The following is a 22,964-nucleotide window of genomic DNA, read 5'->3' on the forward strand; positions in this document are numbered from 1 at the left end:
GAATATACCTCAACATAATGAAGACTGTATATGACAAACCCACAGCTAACATTATCTCAGTTGCAAAAACTGAAAGCTTTATAAGACAAGGATGTCTGCATTCACCACTTTCATTCAACATATACTGGAAGTCCTAGCTACAGCAATCAAACAAAAAGAAATAAAAGGCATCCAAATTGGTAAGGAAGAAGTAAAACTCACCAGTTGCAGATGACATGATACTATATATAGAAAATCCCAAAAAACTATTAGAACTGATAAAAGAATTCAGTAAATTTACACAATACAAATTAATATACAAAAATCTGTTGCATTTCTATACACTAATAACAAACTAGCACAAAAAGATATTAAGACAATCCCATTTAAAATTGCAGCAAAAATAATAAGATACCTAGGAATAAATTTAACCAAAGAGGCAAAAGACCTATATTCTGAAAACTGAAGACACTGATAAAAGAAATTGAAGATGACTCAAACAAATGGAAAGGTACACCATACTCTTGGATTGGAAGAATTGATATTGTTAAATATCTATAGTACCCAAAACAATCTACAGATTCAAGCAGTTCCTATCAAAATACCAACAATGTTTTCCATAGAACTACAACAAATAATTGTAAAATTTCCACCTTATATAATTACAAATTTTTTCTTTGTTGTGTACGGCTGATATTTTTAGTCATTTTTATTTTTTTTGAGAATCTTTAAGTACTAAGTAATACATTGTAGGTGGGTATATAATGGTGATTAAAACAGACCTACTCCCTGTCCTCAAGGAAATTACAATGTAATAGATGAGGCAAGACAGACAATGAACACATCAATAAAATTTATAATTACAAAAAAAATCCTAAAATTTGTATACAACTACTAAAGACCTCAAATAGCCAAAAAAAAATCTTGAGAAAGAAAAATAAAACTTTCTAGAAATATCAAAATCCCAGATTTCAAGATACACTACAAAGCTATAGTAATCAAAACAATATGGTACTGGCACACACGCGCGAGCACACACACACACACACAGACACGACACATAGATCAGTGGAGTTGACCATAGAGTTAAGGTTCCATTTCTGGGCTCTCTATTCTGTTCCATTGATCTATGTGTCTGTTTTTGTGCCAGTACCATGCTGTCTTGATGATGACAGCTTTGTAATAGAGCTGGAAGTCCAGAATTGTGATGCCTCCGGCTTTGCTTTTCTTTTTCAACATTCGTCTGGCTATTCGGGGTCTTTTCTGGTTCCATACAAATTTTAGGATTATTTGTTCCATTTCTTTGAAAAAAGTGGATGGTATTTTGATGGGGATCACATTGAATGTGTAGATTGCTCTAGGTAGCATTGACATCTTCACAATATTTGTTCTTCCAATCCATGAGCATGGAACGTTTTTCCATTTCTTTGTGTCTTCCTCAATTTCTTTCATGAGTATTTTATAGTTTTCTGAGTACAGATCCTTTGTCTCTTTGGTTAGATTTATTCCTAGGTATCTTATGGTTTTGGGTGCAATTGTAAATGGGATCGACTCCTTAATTTCTCTTTCTTCTGTCTTGTTGTTGGTGTATAGGAATGCCACTGACTTCTGTGCATTGATTTTATATCCTGCCACTTTACTGAATTCCTGTATGAGTTCTAGCAGTTTTGGGGTGGAGTCTTTGGGGTTTTCCACATAAAGTATCATATCATCTGCAAAGAGTGAGAGTTTGACTTCTTCTTTGCCAATTTGGATGCCTTTGATTTCTTTTTGTTGTCTGATTGCTGTGGCTAGGACTTCCAATACTATGTTGAATAGCAGTGGTGATAGTGGACATCCCTGCCGCGTTCCTGACCTTAGGGGGAAAGCTCTCAGTTTTTCCCCATTGAGAATAATATTCGCTGTAGGTTTTCATAGATGGCCTTTATGATATTGAGGTATGTACCCTCTATGCCTATACTCTGAAGAGTTTTGATCAAGAAAGGATGCTGTACTTTGTCAAAAGCTTTTTCTGCATCTATTGAGAGGATCATATGATTCTTGTTCTTTCTTTTGTTAATGTATTGTATCACATTGATTGATTTGCGGATGTTGAACCAACCTTGCAGCCCAGGGATAAATCCCACTTGGTCATGGTGAATAATCCTTTTAATGTACTGTTGGATCCTATTGGCTAGTATTTTGGTGAGAATTTTTGCATCTATGTTCATCAGGGATATTGGTCTGTATAATTCTCCTTTTGGATGGGGTCTTTGTCTGGTTTTGGGATCAAGGTAATGCTGGCCTCATAAAATGAGTTTGGAAGTTTTCCTTCCGTTTCTATTTTTTGGAACAGTTTCAGAAGAATAGGTATTAATTCTTCTTTAAATGTTTGGTAGAATTCCCCTGGGAAGCCATCTGGCCCTGGGCTTTTGTTTTTTGGGAGATTTTTGATGACTGCTTCAATTTCCTTAGTGGTTATAGGTCTGTTCAGGTTTTCTATTTCATCCTGGTTCAGTTTTGGTATTTGATACATCTCTAGGAATGCATCCATCTCTTCCAGGTTATCAAATTTGCTGGCATAGAGTTGCTCATAATATGTTCTTATAATTGTTTGTATTTCTTTGGTGTTGGTTGTGATCTCTCCTCTTTCATTCATGATTTTGTTGATCTGGGTCATTTCTCTTCTCTTTTTGATAAGTGTGGCCAGGGGTTTTTCAATCTTGTTAATTCTTTCAAAGAACCAGCTCCTAGTTTCGTTGATCTGTTCTACTGTTCTTTTAGTTTCTATTTCATTGATTTCTGCTCTGATCTTTATGATTTCTCTTCTCCTGCTGGGTTTAGGCTTTATTTGCTGTTCTTTCTCCAGCTCCTTTAGGTGGAGGGTTAGGTTGTGTACTTGAGACCTTTCTTGTTTCTTTAGAAAGGCTTGTATTGCTATATACTTTCCTCTTAGGACTGCCTTTGCTGCATCCCAAAGATTTTGAACAGTTGTGTTTTCATTTTCATTGGTTTCCATGTATTTTTTTAATTCTTCTTTAATTTCCTGGTTGACCCATTCATTCTTCAGTAGGATGCTTTTTAGCCTCCATGTATTTGAGTTCTTTCTGACTTTCCTCTTGTGATTGAGTTCTAGTTTCAAAGCATTGTGGTCTGAAAATAGGCAGGGAATGATCCCAATCTTTTGGTACCGGTTGAGACCTGATTATGACCTAGGATGTGATCTATTCCGGAGAATGTTCCATGGGCACTAGAGAAGAATGTGTATTCCGTTGCTTTGGGTTGGAATGTTCTGAATATGTCTGTGAAGTCTATTTGGTCCAGTGTGTCATTTAAAGTCTTTATTTCCTTGTTGATCTTTTGCTTAGACGATCTGTCCATTTCAGTGAGGGGGATGTTAAAGTCCCCCACTATTATTGTATTGTTGTCGATGTGTTTCTTTGCTTTTGTTATTAATTGCCTTATATAATTGGCTGCTCCCATGTTAGGGGCATAGATATTTACAATTGTTAGATCTTCTTGTTGGATAGATCCTTTAAGTATGATATAGTGTCCTTCCTCATCTCTTATTACAGTCTTTGGTTTAAAATCTAATTTGTCTGATATAAGGATTGGCACCCCAGCTTTCTTTTGGTGTCCATTAGCATGGTAAATGGTTTTCCACCCCCTCACTTTCAATCTGGGGGTGTCTTTAGGTCTAAAATGAGTCTCTTGCAGACAGCATATTGATGGGTCTTGTTTTTTAATCCAATCTGATAGCCTGTGTCTTTTTATTGGGGAATTTAGCCCATTTACATTCAGGGTAACTATTGAAAGATAGGAATTTAGTGCCATTGTATTGCCTATAAGGTGACTGTTACCGTAAATTGTCTGTGTTCCTTTCTGGTCTATGTTGCTTTTAGGGTCTCTCTTTGCTTAGAGGACCCCTTTCAAGATTTCCTGTAGGGCTGGTTTTGTGTTTGCAAATTCCTTTAGTTTTTGTTTGTTTGTTTTTGTTTGTTAGCTTTTTATCTCTCCTTCAATTTTCAATGACAGCCTAGCTGGATATAATATTCTTGGCTGCATATTTTTCTCATTTAGTGCTCTGAATATATCCTGCCAGTCCTTTCTGGCCTGCCAGGTCTCTGTGGATAGGACTGTTGCCAATCTAATGTTTCTACCCTTGTAGGTTACATATCTCTTCTCCCGAGCTGCTTTCAGGATTTTCTCTTTGTCTATGAGACTCGTAAGTTTTACTATTAGATGTCGGGGAGTTGACCTATTTTTATTGATTTTGAGAGGGGTTCTCTGTGCTTCCTGGATTTTCATGCCTGTTTCTTTCCCCAAATTAGGGAAGTTCTCTGCTATAATTTGCTCCATTATACCTTCTGCCCCTCTCTCTCTTTCTTCTTCTTCTGGGATCCCAATTATTCTAATGTTGTTTCGTCTTACGGTATCGCTTATCTCTCGAATTCTGCCCTCGTGATCCAGTAGTTGTTTATCTCTCTTTTTCTCAGCTTCTTTATTTTCCATCATTTCATCTTCTATATTACTGATTCTCTCTTCTGCCTCATTTATTCTAGCACTTAGCACCCCCATTTTTGATTGCACCTCATTAATAGCCTTTTTGATTTCTACTTGGTTGGATTTTAGCTCTTTTACTTCTCCAGAAAGGGTTTCTCTAATAACTTCCATATTTTTTTCAAGCCCAGCTAGTATCTTTAAAGTGATGATTCTGAACTCTAGATCTGACATCATACTAATGTCCGTATTGAGTAGGTCCCTGGCAGTCGGTACTACCTCTTGTTCTTTTTGTTGAGGTGATTTTTTCCGTCTTGTCATTTTGTGCAGAGGAGAATAGATTAATGAGAGAACAAAATGCTAGCAGAGTAACCACGTCCCCAGAAAATATACTCTAAACAAATCAGAAAAGACCTGAAGCAGTGGGATAAGAAAGGGAAAGAGAGAAAAAAGAAAAAGAAGAAAAGAAAAAGATAAAGATAAAAACAAAAACAAACAAGACAAAACAACAACAACAACAAAAAAAACCAGAATGTGATCAAATATGATCAGGCTGGTATATAGATCAGTGCCACACACTAGATTTGGGGTGTATTTTGGTCTTTTAGAAGAAAGTGCCTCCCAAAATTTTAAAGAAAGAAAAACATATATGTACAAAAATAAGGGTTGATATGATGAAGGGATGGAATATGACTGTAAAAATGGAAATTATAAAGAATTTTATAAAAGGAATTGATAAGAAGTTGTTTGAAAAAAGAAAGAAGAGGATTTAAAAAAAGAAAAAAAGAAAAAAAAGGGAGAGGATGTGATCAGGCAGAGGAATAGGAAACACCATATACTAGAGATTTAGGGTATATTTTAATCTGTTAGAAGAAACTATCTCAAAATTTTAAAGAGAGAACAACTTATATATATAAGCCAAAAATATGGGTAACTACTATGAAGGGATAGAATATGACTAAAAATGAAAAATAATAATGTTTTTTTTTTAAAAAAGGGATCGATAAGATGTTGGTTGAAAAAGGGAAAAAGAAAAATTCAAAAAGAAATAAAAAGACAAAAAGACAGTTAAAAAAATTAACTTTAAAAGACTAAAGAATCATGTTAAAAAAGCCATGAATTCTATGTGCAGTAGTCCCCTAGTGCTGGAGTTCTGCCGTTCTCATTGATTGGTAAACTTGGTTCTGGCTGTTCTCGCTGATCTTCTGGGGAGGGGCCTGTTGCCGTGGTTTCCAAATGTCTTTGCCGGAGGCGGAATTGCCCCGCCCTTGCCCCCTCCTGGCTAAGTAATCTGCTCGGGTTTGCTCTCCGGGGCTTTTGTTCCCTGCGAGCTTTCTGTGCAGCTTTGGAGGCGGAGAGTGAAAATGGCGGCCTCCCAATCTCCGCCCCGGAGGAGCCAAGAACTCAGGCCCCTGCTCCTCAGTGAGCCCCCAGAGAAAAGCTGTCAGTCACTCCCATCTCCCCGGTCTCCGGCTGCACTCTGTGCTCACCCGGCCTGTGACCGCGCGTTTCTATCTCTGGCACCCGACCCCGGGTGGAGTCTCCAAACCCAGCAGATCCCTGCGGTGCACTCCCACGCCGCTCCTCCCGGGGAAGAAGGTGAGTCTCCCCGGATCTGCTGCTTGTTGGGTCCCTGCTGGAGGAGCAGGGGCCCGACTGTGCCACGGATCACGGTTTATGGCAACCCCGAGCTGAGAGCCCGCGCTTGGGCTCCGCCTCTGCAGCCGGCTTCCCTGCTCCGTTACCTGGGAGGTCTGCCACACTCAGGCACCCCTGGTCTTTCTGTGACCCTGAGGGTCCTGAGACCACACTGTCCCGGAGGGTTCCACCCCCCGCTTAGCCACCAGAGTGACGTCCCTCAGCGGAGCAGACTTTTAAAAGTTCCGATTGTGTGCTCCGTGGTTCTATCACTTGCCAGAAGCAGCCGACAGAGGCCCCTCCCCCGCCGTCTATCCTCCCAAATATCGCCTCGGATTCACTTCTCCGCACGTCCTACCTTCCAGAAAGTGGTTGCTTTTCTGATGAGAGAGTTGTTGCTCTTCTGTTCTTCAATCTCCTGTTGAGTTTGTGGGTGTTCAGAATGGTTTGATACCTATCCAGCTGAATTCCTGAGAGGAGACGAAATCCAGGTCTCCTATTCCTCCGCCATCTTGCTCCGCGCCCCCTTCTTCTGGTTTTTTATGTAAATTGAATCATACGGTGTGTAGTCTTTTGTGTCTGACTTCTTTCACTTAGTATAGTGCCTTTGAGATTCATTCATATATTAATATTTTAATCCTTTTCATTGCCAAATACTATTCCATTGTATGGATATACCACATTTTGTTTATCCGTTCATCAGACATTTGGGTTGTTTCCACTTATTGGCTATTATGATTAATGCTGCTGTGACATTTATGTTCAAGTTTTTTTTTTTTTTAAGATTTTATTTATTTATTTGACAGAGAGAGACACAGTGAGAGCAGGAACACAAGCAGGGAGAGTGGGAGAGGGAGAAGCAGGCTCCCCGCTGAGCAGGGAGCCCGATGCGGGGCTCGATCTCAGGACTCTGGGATCATGACCTGAGCCGAAGGCAGACGCTTAATGACTGAGCCACCCAGGAGCCCCTGTGTTCAAGTTTTTGTGTGGATGTATGTTTCATTTACTTTGAGTAGTTGCTTAGTAGTGGGAATTGCTGGGTCAAATGGTACTTTATGTTTTGACCTTTTGAGGAACTGCCAAAATGTTTTTCTAATTGGCTGCACCATTTTTCATTCCCACCAGTAATGTAGAGGATTCTAATTTCTCCACATCTTCATCAATACTTGCTATTTCTCTTTTTGATTATAGCCATCCGACTAGCTATGGAGTGTTGTCTCACTGAATATTAAATTGATTAAAAATGTATTGTGGTTTTCACTTGCATTTCCCCAGTGGTTAATGATGTTGGGCATCATCTCATGTGTTTATTAGACATTTGTAAATCTGTGGAGAAATGTCTATTTAAACCTTTTGTTTATTATTTAATTTAATTGTTCACTTTTTGTTAATGAGTTAGAAGAGTTCATTATTACTGATTACAGTTTATTTTTAGATATATGATTTACAATTATTTATTTCCATTCTGTTTTTTCCCCCCATTTTCTTGATAGTATATCATTTACAGCACAAAAGATTTTAATTTAGAGATAGCCCAGTTTATCTGTTTTTTTCTTTTTGTCACTTGTACTTTTGATATGGTATTTAACAAACGATGTCTAATCCAAGGTCACAAAGATTTTCTGCTGTTTTCTTCTAAGAGTTTTATAGTTTTAGCATTTACATTGATGTCTGTGATCCATTTTAATTTTATTTTTAAAGATTATTTATTTGAGAGAGTGAGCAAGAGAGAGAGCATACATGAGCAGGGGCAAAGGGGGAGGGAGAAGCAGGCTCCCTGCTGAGCAGGGGCCCCGACATGGGTCTTGATCCCAGGATCCTGGGATCATAACCTGAGCTGAAGGCAGACACTTAACTGACTGAGCCACCCAGGAGCCCAGTGTGATCCATTTTTAGTTAATTTTTGTGTATGGTGTAAGGAAGAAGAACTCTAGCTTCATATTTTTGATTGTGGATATCCAGTTGTCCTGCACCATTTGTTAAAAAAGACTATATTTTTCCCATTAAATTGTTTTGGATGATGACCTATCAAAATTGACCATAAATGTAAGAATTTATTTCTGGACTCTCAATTTCTTTCCATTGTTTTACGTGCTTATCTGTATGCCAGTGCCATACTGTATCAATTACTATAACTATGTAGTAAGTTTTGAAATTAGGATATGTGAGTCTTCCAACTATTTTTTCCATTTTTTAAGATTGTTTGGCTATTTGGGGTTTTTTGCATATCCATGTGAATTTTTGGCTGAGTTTTTCAGTTTTTGCAGAAAAGGCAGCTTGGATTATAATAAGAATTGTGCTGAATATGTAGACCAATATTGGAAGTGTTAACATCCTAACGATATTAAGTCTTAACAGTCCATGAACATGACATGTTTTTCCATTTATTTGTCTTTAATTTCTTCTAATAGTATTTTGTAGTTTCCAGTGTGCAAGTTTTATACTATTTTTGTTAAATACATTCCAAGTATTTTGATCTTCTTGATGTGATTATAAATGGAATTGTTTTCTTAATTTCATTATTTCATTTTTGGGTTGGTCATTGCTGTTGTATAGAAAAAAATAATTTTGTGTATTCTTGTATCCTGCAACCTTGTTAAATATGGTTGGTTATTCTAAAAGCTTTATTTTTTTCTTTTTCGTAGATTCCTTAGGATTTTCTGTATACAAAATTATGTCATCTATGAACAGAGATGGTTATATTTACTCCTTTCCAATCTGGATGCTTTTTTTTGTTTCTCTTTTTATTTGTTTGTTTTTTCTTGCCTAATTGCATTGGCTAGAACTTGCAGTGAAACGTTTGGTAGAAGTAGTAAGAAATAGGACACAATTCTCTTGTTTCTAATTTTAGGAGGGATGCATTCAGTCTTTCATTATGAGTATGATGTTAGTTTTGAATTTTTTGTAGATGTCTTTTGTCTGGTTGAGGAAGTTCCTTTCTATTCTTAGTTTGTTGAGTGCTTTTTAGAAGAGGGTGTTGGTTTTGGCAAATGCTTTTTCTGTGTCTATTGATATGATCATGTAGTTTTTAAAAATTTTGTTAATATAGTATTAGTTAATTTAGTTAATATAATATTCATTGGGGGTGTGTGTGTGTGTGTATTGAACCACTTGTCATTCCTAGTGTAAAACTCACTTGGTCATGGTTTTAATACTTTTTACATATTGATGGATTTGCTTTGCTAGTATTTTGTTGAGGATTTTTGCATCTATATCCATAAAGAATGTTGGTCTTTAGTTTTCTTATGTCTTTGTCTAGTTTTAGTATCAGTAATATTGACCTGTAGAAGTGTTATCTCCATTTATATACATATATATAAATGTGTATATGTATGTACATTATATATGTGTATATATGTGTATGTATATACGTATATATGTATGTATAACCAGTGAAGCCCTCTGAGTCCGCACTTATATTTGTTGGAAGTGTTTTAATTACTAACTCAATCTCTTTACTTGGTATAGGCCTATTCAGAGTTTCTGTTTTTTCTTCACTCAATTGAGTAGTTTCTGTTTTTCTAAGAATTTGTTCTCTTCATCCACGTATTCAATTGATGTACAGTTGTTCATAGTATTCCTTTATAACAACTTTTGTTTCTGGAAGGTCAATAGTAATGTTCTTTTGTTCATTCTGGATTCTGGCAATTTGTGTGTTCCTTCATTTTGTTTTTCTTGATTACTCCAGCTAAAGATATGTCAATTTTGTTGATCTTTTCAGAGAACCAGCTTTTGTTTTCATTGATTTTCTTTCTCGTTTTTCTGTTCTGTATTTCATTTGTTTGCACTTTAATCTTTATTATTCCCTTCCTTCTACTTGCTTTTCTGTTTGCTCTTCTTTTTCTCAGTTCTTAAAATGGAAGTTTAGGTTTTTCATTTGAGATCTTTCTTCTTTTTTAATATAAGCATTTACAGCTGTAACTTTTACTCTAAGCACTGCTTTCTTTAGGTGTACCCCATAAGTTTTGGTATGTTGTTTTGATTTTCATTCATGTCAGGGAATTTTCTTTCTTTCTTTTTTTTTTTTAAAGATTTTATTTATTTATTTGACAGAGAGAGACACAGCAAGAGAGGGAACACAAGCAGGGGGAGGGGGAGAGGGAGAAGCAGGCTTCCCACTGAGCAGGGAGCCCGATGCGGGGCTCGATCCCAGGACCCTGAGATCACGACCTGAGCCGAAGGCAGTCGCTTAACTGACTGAGCCACCCAGGCTCCCTGTCAGGGAATTTTCTTATTCCCTTTATGAGGTCTTCTTTGACTTACTGGTTATTTAGCAGTGTATTGTTTTATTTCCGCATATTTGTGAACTTCCAAAATTTCCTTCTGATTTCTAACTGCATTCTATTGTGATCACAGAACATTCTTTGCATGATTTTAATTACTTTAAATTATTGAGACTTGTTCATGGCCTTGAATTGGTCTATTTTAGTGAATGTTTCATGTGCACTTGAGAAGAATGTGTATTGTGGTGTTATTGGGTGGAATGTTTTATAGATGTCTGTTAGGTCTCATTGGCCTATAGTTTTGTTCAAATCCTCAGTTTCTTTGTGGATTTCCTTCTTGGTCCATCTGTTATTCAAAGAGGATATGACACCTTCCATTATCATTTTTGAATTGTTTATTCCTTTGATTCTCTCGTTGTTGTCTTAAAGTTTGTTTTTTTCTGATTCTCTTATGGTTCCTCTTTGTGTAGTGTGTCTTTTTCCTTTTACTTTCAACCTGTTTGAATCTTTGAACCTAAAATATGTCTCCTGTAGGGACACTGTTGCCCTTGAACAACACAGGGGTTGTGTTGCTGACCCCCAGTACAGTTGAAGATCCAGGTATAACTTTTGACTCCCCCAGAACTCAACTACCAATAGCCTACTGTTGATCAGAAGTCTTACCAGTAACATAACAGTCAATGACAGATATTTTGTGTGTTATATGTTGTATGTGGATATATGTTCCAATAAAGTAAGCTAGAGAAAAGAAAATGTTATTAAGAAAATCATAAGGGGGGCTCCTGGTTGGCTCAGTCAGTTAAGCATCTGCCTTCCGCTCAGGTCATAATCTCAGGGTCCTGGGATCGAGCTCCATGTCATGCTCACTGCCCAGTGGGGAGTCTGCTTCTCCCTCTCCCTCTGCCCCTCCCCACTGCTCGTGCTCTCCCTGTCTCTCAAATAAATAAATAAATAAAATATTAAAAAAAAAGAGAAAATAATAAGGAAGAGAAAATCCATTTACAGTACTATACCGTATTTATTGAAAAAATCCACATTAAATGGACTTGTGCAGCTCAAACCATGTTGTTCAAGGGTCAACTATCATTGGATTTTTAAAAATATAATCTGATGATCTCTGGTCTCATGCTTTTTTTGTTCTCTTGAATTCTTTTAAACTTAAGTGAATTCTTTTGAATTAAGTGAATATCTTCCAGTGTGATATTTTGAGTCCCTTAATCATTTTTAAATTATATATCTTCAGTTATTTTCTTAGTGTCTGCTCTAGGTTTTACAATATACATTTTAACTTAGAAGAATCTAATTCTCATTTTTACTTATATTCAGCAAAATAAACTTTTCTCCTGTATAGCTCCATTTTTCTCTTTCCCCACTTTTTGCTACCATTATTATATGTATTATGTCTATATGTTGTAGAAACCCAACAGTATATTGTTATAATTTTCAGTTTATATAATTTCATGTCTTTTATTTTTTATCTATTTATTTATTTGAGAGAGAGAGCACACAAATGAGGGGAGGGGCAGAGGGAGAGGGAAAGGGACAAGCAGACTCCCTGCTGAGAATGGAGCCTGCTGTGCTGGGCTCAATCCCAGGATCCTGAGATCATGACCTGAGCCAAAGTCAGACACTTAACTGACTGAGCCACCCAAGTGCCCCTAATCTTCTGTCTTTTATAGAAGCTGAGAGAAGAAAGGAGAGCAAATACATATTAATAGAGTTAATTATGTTAGCCTTTCTATTTTTCATTCTCTTCTTATATTTCTATGGATTTGAGTTTCCATTTGGTGTTATTTCCTTACTCTAATACAGCTTTCCTCCCATCTACTTTGTCCATGTTGTTACTGCAAATATATAAAATTTGTGTTATTAACCCAACAGTATATTTGTATGCATATTGTTTTATTGAATTACTCTCTAAACCAGTTAAGAAAAGAAAGGGGAATTAACTGAGTTTTCCATTTGATGTATCTCCTTATACCAATAGAAAGTTGGCATCATTTAAGTGTGAATTTCTTCTGTTAACAGAACCAACAGTAACAGCTGTCCCTTAACTGTGTAAACAAGATAAATTGTAATTAGAATTGAGAGAGATCAATTTAAAGAACAGTCATTTGATCTAAATGAAAAGTCATGCTTTATAGAGTAATAGGTAAAAGCTCTCCATCTGCTCTTCTTAAATTGGTCTTTGAGCTAGTTATAAGCAGGGGCAGCTGCATTAAATATTTCTTCTACCTCCACGCAAGACTGAAGGAGTTAATTGTCTCTAGCTATTCCTGTCTGAGTGGGCTTTTTTTTTTTTCTGCAAGTGGCTTGGGTATTGTCTTTGAGATTGAGGTATCAGTTACAGCCCATCCAGAGATGGGTTACTGCTCAAGGTCTTTTGGATTTAACCACGTGTTAAATTGGCAACTGGGTTCTCTGCACATGCATCTCATACTGCTCAACAAGATAATGGCAGAACCTAAAAGTGAAAATCCAGGCTTATATTGCTACCATTAACAACAACAACAAAATCACCAGAATAAGAAAAATCTAAGAGAAATAATAAATTTAGTGGGACGCTGTGACAACAGGCATAAGCTGGGACTGTCTCAGGCAAACTGACACACGTGGACACTTTACTAGACATGTATTTTTTCAAAAACCTCGTAACTCCAAACTCTGGATTACTACTGTCCCATCAAAAGGCTATGGCCTCAATATGATTCACTTGTTTGTGACTATTTAGTAATTTCCTTATCATTATGTACGTGGAAAAGAATGTGAAACATTCTTCCTAGTCAGTTTCATTCATTTGGCATTTCTTTTTTTCTAGAACATTTTCTATTCATCTTAAAACTTTTATTAAATTTTGCATGCCTTCACTTTTAAACTAAAGACATGTAATAAATTTCCCAAATTATTCTCCCTTAAATTAGTTCCTTTGTTATCTTAATAAAAATATACAGTGATTAAAAATGAAATTTGGGAATGAATGGAAGGCAGTTTCTACATGTTTGATAAAAATGGATTATTTGAATATGATTGTAATAATACTTTACATTCTATTACAGAATTAATTAAAAGGATTTACTCTATGTCTTATGACTCTTTACCAGAACCTTGGGAGACAGGTGACAAGCATTTTTTGCAGAGATATTTCTGAAACATTAAATAATTTGATCTCATAGGTTCCTGACAAAGTTCCTGACAAAGTGACTTACCTCTTTTTCTCTTCAGTAAAGCATTAGTAGAAATACCATATTTATATGAATCTTAATGTAACATTTCTCTAGGATCCGATAAGTCATATTTTCCAGGAAGCTGAGGGTTATTTTCTGTCATATTTATAATGAAGACATTTAATAAGACACACAAGTTTGGCGTGTTCCAGAACTTAAAAGCACTAAAAAAAAAAAAAAAAAAAGTCAGTAAATGCAATGTGGTACCTGGATTAGGTCTTGCGACTGAAAAAAGGCATTAGTGGAAAAGCAGGTAAAATCCAAATAAAGTGTGCGGCTTGATTAATAGCAGTATATCAACATTAATTCCTTAGTCTTGCCAAAACCATGATTATGTAAGATGTTAAAATTGAGTGAGGGATATATAGGTACTCCATAGTATCCTTGCAACTTTTCTGTAAATCTAAAATTATTCCCAAATAAAAATTCACTTAAAGTAGAAAAAATCAAGGTTGATTTATTTGAAAATTATAGTTTAGAAGTAGCTTTTCTCTGTAATAGTTTGAAAAATCAGAATTGTTACCTTTTAAAAAATCCAGATTCCATGAATAGAGATGCAAGGGAATATGTGACTATAGGTTTCATTTTTCAGTTCATAGGAGGCGTGGGATTTCAGTTTTTGGATATTGGCATGGTGTTTGTGACCATCTCCTTATACCTGATTACAGACTTGCTCTTTGATTCTTTTAAGGAGCTTCTATGCTCTTCGGTAGTTTAGTACAGCACTTTGTATTAACATAAGCACTTTCCCCATGCCCTGCTTTTTTCTTTTTCTTCTCTTTGCTTTAATGTCCTGTTGGAGGCCAAAAGGCCAGTGATGGGCCTCCAGTTTGGAATTGAGACCCTCTCAGTGTAGTCTTGTTCAGTTACACCTATGTGAGCTTCTAGGTCAAGTACAAGACACAGTTGACCTATTGTTAAGGAGTATGAATAAAGATGAACATAACTCTTAAATAGCCATTTCTGTAATTGAGCTAAAATAATTGATTGCTGTCAGATAATAGAAATTCTCAGTTTCAAAAGTGAACTCTAGCTGTATAACTTTTAAATTTCTATAAATATTAAAAGACTACAAGAATGGAACTCTGTAGTTTGCTGAAACTATTACATAACTTTTCATTAATAAAAGTAAAATAGCCGTGCTGGTCTTATAAATGGTTTCCTGCTTCTGTTGCCAGCTTTAATGATTTTAGTTAAACTTAAATTTCATAAAGGGAAATAGATATATATTATACTTAAAGGATATAAACATTTAAAACAACAACAGGCCTGAGTGACTATTGCAGCATAATTATTAGGCTAAGAGATTTCTGTTTTGTTTGATGGTATTTATTCAGAATCGGTGTTATCTACCCCATGTTAGTAGAATTGACATCTTTACTTCTTAGTTGTGTAACATAATTTTGCCAAATCTTGGTAGGGAAGTTCAGAAAAATGGAAGACAGCTTTTTCAGGACAAGTTTAAATTCCTTGATCATGTAATAGTTCATGCAGAAAAAACAAACAGAAAACCTCTTTTATTACTCTTTTGTGCTAGAAGAGCCACCCTAGAAGTGATGTTTTTAGAGACATACTTTATCATTCAGCTGACTGTCATTTTGTGGTCATCTAAAGTATAAATGAGAATAGCTAATATGTATTGAGCACTTTCTGTGTACAAGGCACTTACAGTGATTTCATTTAATCTTCACAAATACAAAAATAGTTTGGAATTCCCTTTATAGATGTGGCGGGGAAAGTAACAGATGTCTCCAGGCTAACCCTGAGGCTTTGGTGCAGAAAGAACAGGTACCCATGGTGTGCAGTACCTGCTGTTTGGTTCATAATGTTACCAGCTTCCAGGAAATCCTTAATCCACGGATACGTGGTAAACTTCAGAGTACTTCAGTTCTTCTGGGGGAAAAGGGTGTCTGATCACACTGGGTGACCTAGAGCAGATTGCCCTGGGGTGACTAGCCTGGAGTACAACCTCTTGCTCCCTGTTCCAGCCTTGATCTGGCTCATTCTTTGGTTCCCTAACATGTCAGTTGTTCACTGTCACCTGATTACTGCTGAACACTCACTCATTGTGTGCTTCATTGATCATAAGCCAAGAACTTTTGGCAGCTCTGGGGAACATGATCTCAGCATGCCTCCTGGTCAGTGTTGGGCAACTAGGAGTTGTTAGTTGGTGTGAAAATTTGGATCCAGAAGCCAGGATATAGGCCAGAGGCCAGAGATGTGGTAATTGAACAGCTGACACGTGAAATGCAGCTATCCAGACTCAGTCAATAGGGCAGGAGTCAGAAATAGAGTAGGCACGTGACTTTGAAAGGTGGTTTTTGAAGATTATGATGGGTGGCTGTGAACTTTGTACATATAAAATACAGTTAACATTTGAACAGTGTGGGCTTTAGGGGTCCTGCTCCACCCCATAGTCAAATCCACATATAACTTGACTTCCCTAAAACTTAACTACAAATAGCCTGTTGTTGACAGGAAGACTTGCTAATAATGTAGACAGTTCATTTACACATATTTTGTACATTATATATATTATATACTGTGTTCTTACAGTAAGTTGGAGAAAAGAAAATGTTATTATATACATTTAGAGTGTAGTATTGTATCAAAAAAATCCATGCAGTTCTTTTTATTTTTTAAAGATTTTATTTATTTGTTAGAGAGCACAAGCAGGGGAAGTGGCAGGCAGAGGGAGAAGCAGGCTCCCCTCAGAGCACGGAGCCTGATGTGGGACTCCATCCCAGGACCCTGGGATCATGACCTGAACCGAAGGCAGATACTTAACCGACTGAGCCACCCAGGCATCCCAAAATCCATGCAGTTCAAATCCGTGTTTTTCAAGGGTTAACTGTAATTCTAACTGTTTTTTGAAGAAGAATAAGAGTTACTTACCAACTTATTCATGAAAGTGCTCATTACACCATGCAGAAATCTCTCTGTAACTTCTCCCCATCAGTTATAGCTGTATCTTTCTGTAGCTCTAAATCTCCAGTCTCTCTTACACTTGAAAGCATAAAATACACATAAAATTACAAAGTCCCCTTTGCTATCTTGTCTTCTTCATGGTCTCCAGAAGTTGTCATTCTTCAGGGCTTAGACCTTGGCCACCTTCTGTATTTATTCCCTATGTGGTCTCATGTGACCCCTTGCTTTAAATGCCTTCTGTTCTCCCAGATTTATTCTTTACCTTGATCTCTCCTGTGAGCTCCAGGCTCATATCTATGTTGAATAGTCAACATTTATTTGTAAGTCTAATAAACATTTCAAACTTAGCATGTCTGAAATAAAACTCTTGGACTCTTCTCCCCAAATGTGTTCCTGCCCTCCTTCTTCTTAATCTCAGTAAATGGTCCACAAGTTGCTCAGGCCAAAAACTAGAGGCCATCTTGAGTTTTCTCTTTCCTTCTTAACCCACGTCCAGCGCATTAATAAGGCTTATATATCCTCCTTTCAACATGTATCCCAAATACCCCTGTATTGCCGCTACCCACTACTTCCCTAATATAATATAACCTATCATCATCATCGTAAGTTACCTGGATGATAGCAACAGCCTTGTAACTGGCCTTCCTTATCTCCTCCTTGCACCTCTCTAGTCAGGAGCAAAAGTGTTTTTTTTTTTTTTAAATGTTAAACAGTTCCTGTCATTTTCCTGTTCAGAATCCTTGAGTGACTACCCATTACACTCAGGATAAAACCCAAAGTCTCACCATGTTCTACCAGGCTCTGCATCTTCTGCCTGCTGACTTTATCTCCTACCATTCTGTCTTGCTCACTGTGCTCTAGCCACAGTTGCCTTTTTGCAATTCCTTAAATTCTCCAAGGCCATTGGAATCAACTAAATCCCTCTTACTCCCTACCCTACACCCTCATTCCAACCAGCTCAGCCCCCAGTCTGATAGCAGTGGAGGTGGATTTAGAGAGAACAAACATAGATAGCCAAGGCTCTCTAATATATGTAGTAAGTGAGGTTACACTAGAAATTTTGCAGCTCTATTATTCCAAGTTTCTGTAATTTGCATTGCTTTCAAGTGGAAGAGGAATTGGAGATTTAGAACAACAGAAAGACAAAGCTAGAATCAATGGGAGAAATTACAGAGAGAATTTCTGCTTAGTATAATGAGCACCATAATGAATAAGTTGGCAACAATTATATAATGAATAAGTTGGCAAATAAACTGGGCTCCTTCACTGGAAGTGAGTTCTCCAGCACTGGCAGTGTATGTGTAATTGAGGCTGATCAGGTTGAGGCTCCACAAATTGTGGAGGAAAAATGTGCTGGAGTGGAAGATGGGAGAATTGATTTTTAGGTCTTCCTAACTCAGATTATATGTTTTTAGAATCTTTCTTTTTTTTCCAGAGCACTCTTTCCGAGTCTTCCTCAGATTTATTCTCCTGTATTTGTATTGGAAGCTTTCAACAATAAAAGGTAAGCACCTCTAGGTGGAGTTTCCAATATTTGAAAAGAAAGAAGAGCTATTTTCAAGGTTGATTCCAGTCAGATTGGTTAGGTCCCCATCTAAAGGAAATTACTTTAAGACATTTTTCTTTCTTCCATTTTTTATTTAGATTTTATTTTGATTAATTTTTGGTCTAAAATAAACAAAATGTACATACACAAATTCCCTGATAGGTTTTAGTTACTGAACAAAAAGTTCGCTGAGTTGCAGAAATAAAGAGAATAATATATGGTAATAGCCTTTTTTTTTTTTTTTTTTTTGTGGAAATAGCCTTTTGATCAGGGTTTGCTAGAAATGGCAAATTCACCCCATCGTTTCCCTTACATCAGAAGCTCTTGAGAATTAATGATTGTGTTTGAATATCTTCTCTTAGAAAGGCAAAAATATGATTTTGTAGTAGAGAATTTTGTTATAAGTGCTCTTAGTTAGACCTGGATAATGCTATTCATGCAAATTCCAGTTTCTTATAACCCCTGAACTGTGGAACTTGGAATTAATGATATAAGAAAGAATAATCTTCAGGGTCTCTGGATACTAAATCCTCATAGCAATCCTATGAGGTATATACTATTATAATCCCCATTTAACAGATGAGGAAACTGTCTTGGACAGGTTACATCATTGCCCATAGTTATACGGTTGGTTTTGTCAGAGCTGGGATTCAAGTTCAAGTATATAACCGCTTGTTATATTGATCTTTGAATTCTCTAGCTCATAATTCCAAGAACCCCTTTATATTTGATTGCTTCTGGTAGCTAGGACCGAAATAATAGGATGGCACATCTAAAAGTTGCCTCCAGCCTGACACAGCTTGGTGTAGCCACTGGGGCCTGCCCCAGCTAGCATGGTGCTTGGCAGACCAATATGAAATCAGCACTATGATGAATATACTGTTCTAAGGAAGGCCTAAACTCCTTACCGTGTTTTCACCTTGAATCTCGTCTTGTTTCCCTATCTTTTCTGGGTTTCTGACTTTGCTGCCTCCTTTCCCATAATACCTATTTCTGTCCTTTAGATTTGACTGCTCTTTCTTCCTGGTTACTATGTTGACTTTACCCAAACAAAATTACTGCTCTGATTCAAAACATAGAGTTTGGATTATCTCTTTTATTGATATTCTTGTCTTGACTTGAGCCAGGGATTCTCCTAGGAGGAGAGATAGATAGTAGTATCTCCTCTATTGTAAAGGTAACATGAGCATTACATATGCGTCATGGTTCTTAACCTCTTGCACCTTGGCAATTAAGATTAATTTTTGTATCTGGCCTTAGCAGAAGACAAATATATCCATATTCCTTTTAAAACTAATAATGAAGTACTAAAGAAAGAAAAGGAAGAAGCAATTCTTAAATGTAATACACTTTTCTCTGTCAAACTCATCTACTTAGGACAGATCCAGGAATCAAGGATGAGAAGAAAGAGGCTTTTAAACTACATATAGATGGTGTTTGAAAATTCAGACCTTAAAAATATATCAGGTTCACTTAGAGCATCTTTATTTACTATTTTTTCCTCTTAATTGCAAACACATAAATAACACTATATTCTAAGTGCTTTATCTATTTTAGTTAACTTAATCCTCATAGCAATCCTATGAGGTATATACTATTATAATCCCCATTTAACAGATGAGGAAACTGTCTTGGACAGGTTACATCATTGCCCATAGTTATACGGTTGGTTTTGTCAGAGTTGGGATTCAAGTTCAAGTGTATAACCACTTGTTATATTGATCTGTGAATTCTCTAACTCATAATTCCAAGAAGCCCAGTTAACTGGTTTCTCAGACCACAGCAACTTAGAAGTTTCAAATTTGAAAGAGAACATAATGACCTAGGATTCCCACTTTAATGTGTTCCTTTTAATGAGATAATTACTCAAGAACACAAATATATATGTGCACTGGGGTTCCATTATAATGTTATCATAGAAAAATAGTTATTATAGCAAAATAATTGAAAACAATACAGAACTTCAATAATAGAAGAAATAGAGAAACTAGGGCACTGCTGTTCAAACTTTAACGTATATATGAATCCCATGGAGAACTTACTAAAATGAGATTTTGATTAAGTCTGTGGGGGGCCCCGAGATTTTACTTTTCTAACAAGTTCCCAGATAATGCTGATACTGATCCATGGACCCCACTCTGAGTAGCAAGGAATTACAGTACCTTCATATTATGTTTGTTAAGAACAGGTCTGGGACTAAGGAGAGGTAGGTGCCTCACTCATCTGTCCTTAGTCCCATCCATGGCTAAGGATCATGTTTTTAAAGACTATTCAGTGACTCTTAGTTATTCTTAAAATGTAATTAGAAGAAAATTCAAAAATGAAATTTGTGCTATTACTCAAAATTTGACTTAAAAAAGATACAAACTGGGTTTATGACAGCCTAGCCTTGGACAAAACATTTGCTTCCTGCCACCCACATGTCTGTCTTCAACCTCTCCAAAAACATCTGCTCATTTTTTTTTCTCAATAAATATATAAACTACTTAGTGGTTTAGTAGGGACTTCAGTCAGGATATCTACCAACACAAATAGTAAAGGGCAAATATTTTTAAGAAAAGGGTAGTGAAATAAATAATTTTTATGCATAATTATGGTTTGGAGTAGAGAATCCTACTTTTAAATATTTATTGATTTACTACCTTTTAAGCATAACTTTATTGGGAAGCAGAATCTGTGCATTTTCTGTATTAAATTCTAAAATACGTGTGTGTGTGTGTGTGTGTATAAATAAAATAAGCACCCTTTATGTTGCTACCTCCTTTTTTAGTAAGGTATGCCAAGCAGGTTTTTAAAGGGAGATCGATTTTCCTTTCAACCTTTAAAGTTCAGTAACCTGAATCTAGAAGTGAAGTATCTTTCACTATGGAGCAGGGACGGAAGTAAAAAGGAGGCAAGGTAGGAAAGTCTGATACATTTAAAATCTCAACTGGAGAGGAGGGTTTTGGGCACAGAAAGAATTCCTGAAATCTGCATAGGGGTGTTCTTGAGGATCTGGCTGAACACCACACTGTGCATTCAATCTGAAACCCCTGGAAGCTGGCAAGGACAACTTGTAAGGAATGAAAACTTACGAGTTCTTCATAAGAATGAGCCCTAGAATAAAGGTTCCTCTATACAAGTCCTAAAAGAGTTTAAAACCAAACCTCAAAAAAATCATGTTAATCCACAAGTAACTTAACTGTCTGGCAGAAGTTTAACACTCTATAAATTAATACAAAAAAATCTAGCACTCAGCAACATAAAATTCACAGTAAATTGCATCCAGTTAAGCATTACTTGATAAAGAAGCAAGAGAAAAATCTCATAACCAGGAGACAATAAAAATAGACCCTAAAATGACAGAGATGGTACAAGTAGCAGACAAATACATTAAAGCAGTTATTGTAAATATGGCCTATATAAATAAATATAATGAGGGGTGAACTATAAAATATAAAAAAAGAAAAAAATTGGAACATCCAGAGATTTAAAAATTCAATAACTAGGTGGGGTTAGATTAAATCTTTCGGGAGAAGAGGTCAATGAACTTGAAAACAGTGAGAATTCAACCACAAGGGTAGAGAGAAAAAAGATTGAAAAAGATGAAAGCAACTTGGTGCCCTGTAGGATAAATACCATGAGTCTAACGTAAGTGTAAGTGGTGTCTCAGGATTTTGGGGGGAGGGCAAGAGAGGAAAAAAAATTTAAATAATGGCTGAAATTTCCCCCAATTTGAAGTAAACTCTAAACCCACAGATCCAAAAATTAAACAGACTCCAGGCAAGATACATACACCCTAAGGTGCATCATAAGAAAATTGCTGAAAATCAGTGATAAAAAATTTTAAAAGCTGTCAGAGGGAAAAAATACATTGCATACAAAGGAATAAAGTTAAGAATTTAGACAGGAGACTTATCAGAAACTGTTCAAACCAGAATGCAGTTTAATAGCATTTTTTTAAGTGCTAAAAAATGGTCAACCTAGTATTCCATAACTAACAAAAATATTTTAGGACATTAAGGAGGAAAAAACATAAGGGAGAAGGCTTTTTTAGACAAAAATTGAGACAACTTATGATGAGCAGACTTACATTATAAGAAATATTAAAGGAATTTCTTTAAGCAAAAGGGAAATGGTAGCAGATGAAAATTTGGACTATACAAAGGAATAAAGAATCCCTGAAATGGTTCATATGTGGATAAATATAAGAATTTTTTTCTTTGTATTTTAGTTTTTTTAAAGGTAACTGTTTGAAGCAAAAAATAATAACAGTGTCTAGTAGAGTTATAACATGTAAAAGTAAAATGTCTGACAACAATAGCTCAAAGAATTGGATAGGGGAAAGGAAGCATATTGTTGTAAAAGTCTTAGACATGAGGGTGTAATGTGTTTTGAAGGTAGGTTAAAATAAGAGAGCATCCATTAAAAAGGTTGGAAAAACAGAGTTTTAACAAGAAACTATTGGTGGGGGCGCCTGGGTGGCTCAGTCATTGGGCGTCTGCCTTCGGCTCAGGTCATGATCCCAGGGTCCTGGGATCAAGCCCCGCATCGGGCTCCCTGCTCGGCGGGAAGCCTGCTTCTCCCTCTCCCACTCCCCCTGCTTGTGTTCCCTCTCTCTCTGTGTCTCTCTCTGTCAAATAAATAAAATCTTTAAAAAAAAAACCCCAAAAAACAAGAAACCATTGGTGGATATGAAATGAACTCCTAAAAAAATAATCCAAAAGAAGATAGAAAAAAAGGGGAAAAGGAACAAAGAACAGAAGGGACAAATAGAAAACTTGCAACAAGGTGGTAGAGCTACATACAACCATATCAATAATCACATTAAATGTAAATGATGTACTTTAATTAGAAGGCAAAGATTGTCAGATTGAATAAAAAAGTAAGAGTAAGCTGTGTTGTTCTCAAGAAACTCTTGAAATAGGTTAGAAAAAGGGTGGAAAAATATATACAATGTAAGTCCTA

The 22,964-nt window shown here is 36.4% G+C and overlaps 1 protein-coding gene across 3 annotated transcripts in view; it reads left to right on the forward strand.

Moving 5' to 3' along the window:
* Positions 1-22,964, forward strand: part of ZNF438 (zinc finger protein 438) — a 186,523-nt gene that overhangs the window by 33,754 nt on the left and 129,805 nt on the right. Inside the window, exon 4 of one of the 3 annotated variants that reach the window (XM_034987187.1) lies at positions 17,907-17,975. The exons of the other annotated variants lie outside the window; for them this stretch is intronic. Coding sequence (XP_034843078.1) covers positions 17,907-17,975 — 69 coding nt within the window. The remainder of the gene's footprint in view (positions 1-17,906; positions 17,976-22,964) is intronic. 3 annotated transcript variants of the gene reach the window in all.

This window comes from Mirounga leonina, unplaced genomic scaffold (assembly GCF_011800145.1).
Source record: "Mirounga leonina isolate KUSES-001 unplaced genomic scaffold, KU_Mleo_1.0 Mir_413, whole genome shotgun sequence".
In the NCBI taxonomy this organism is placed as follows: Eukaryota; Metazoa; Chordata; class Mammalia; order Carnivora; family Phocidae; genus Mirounga; species Mirounga leonina.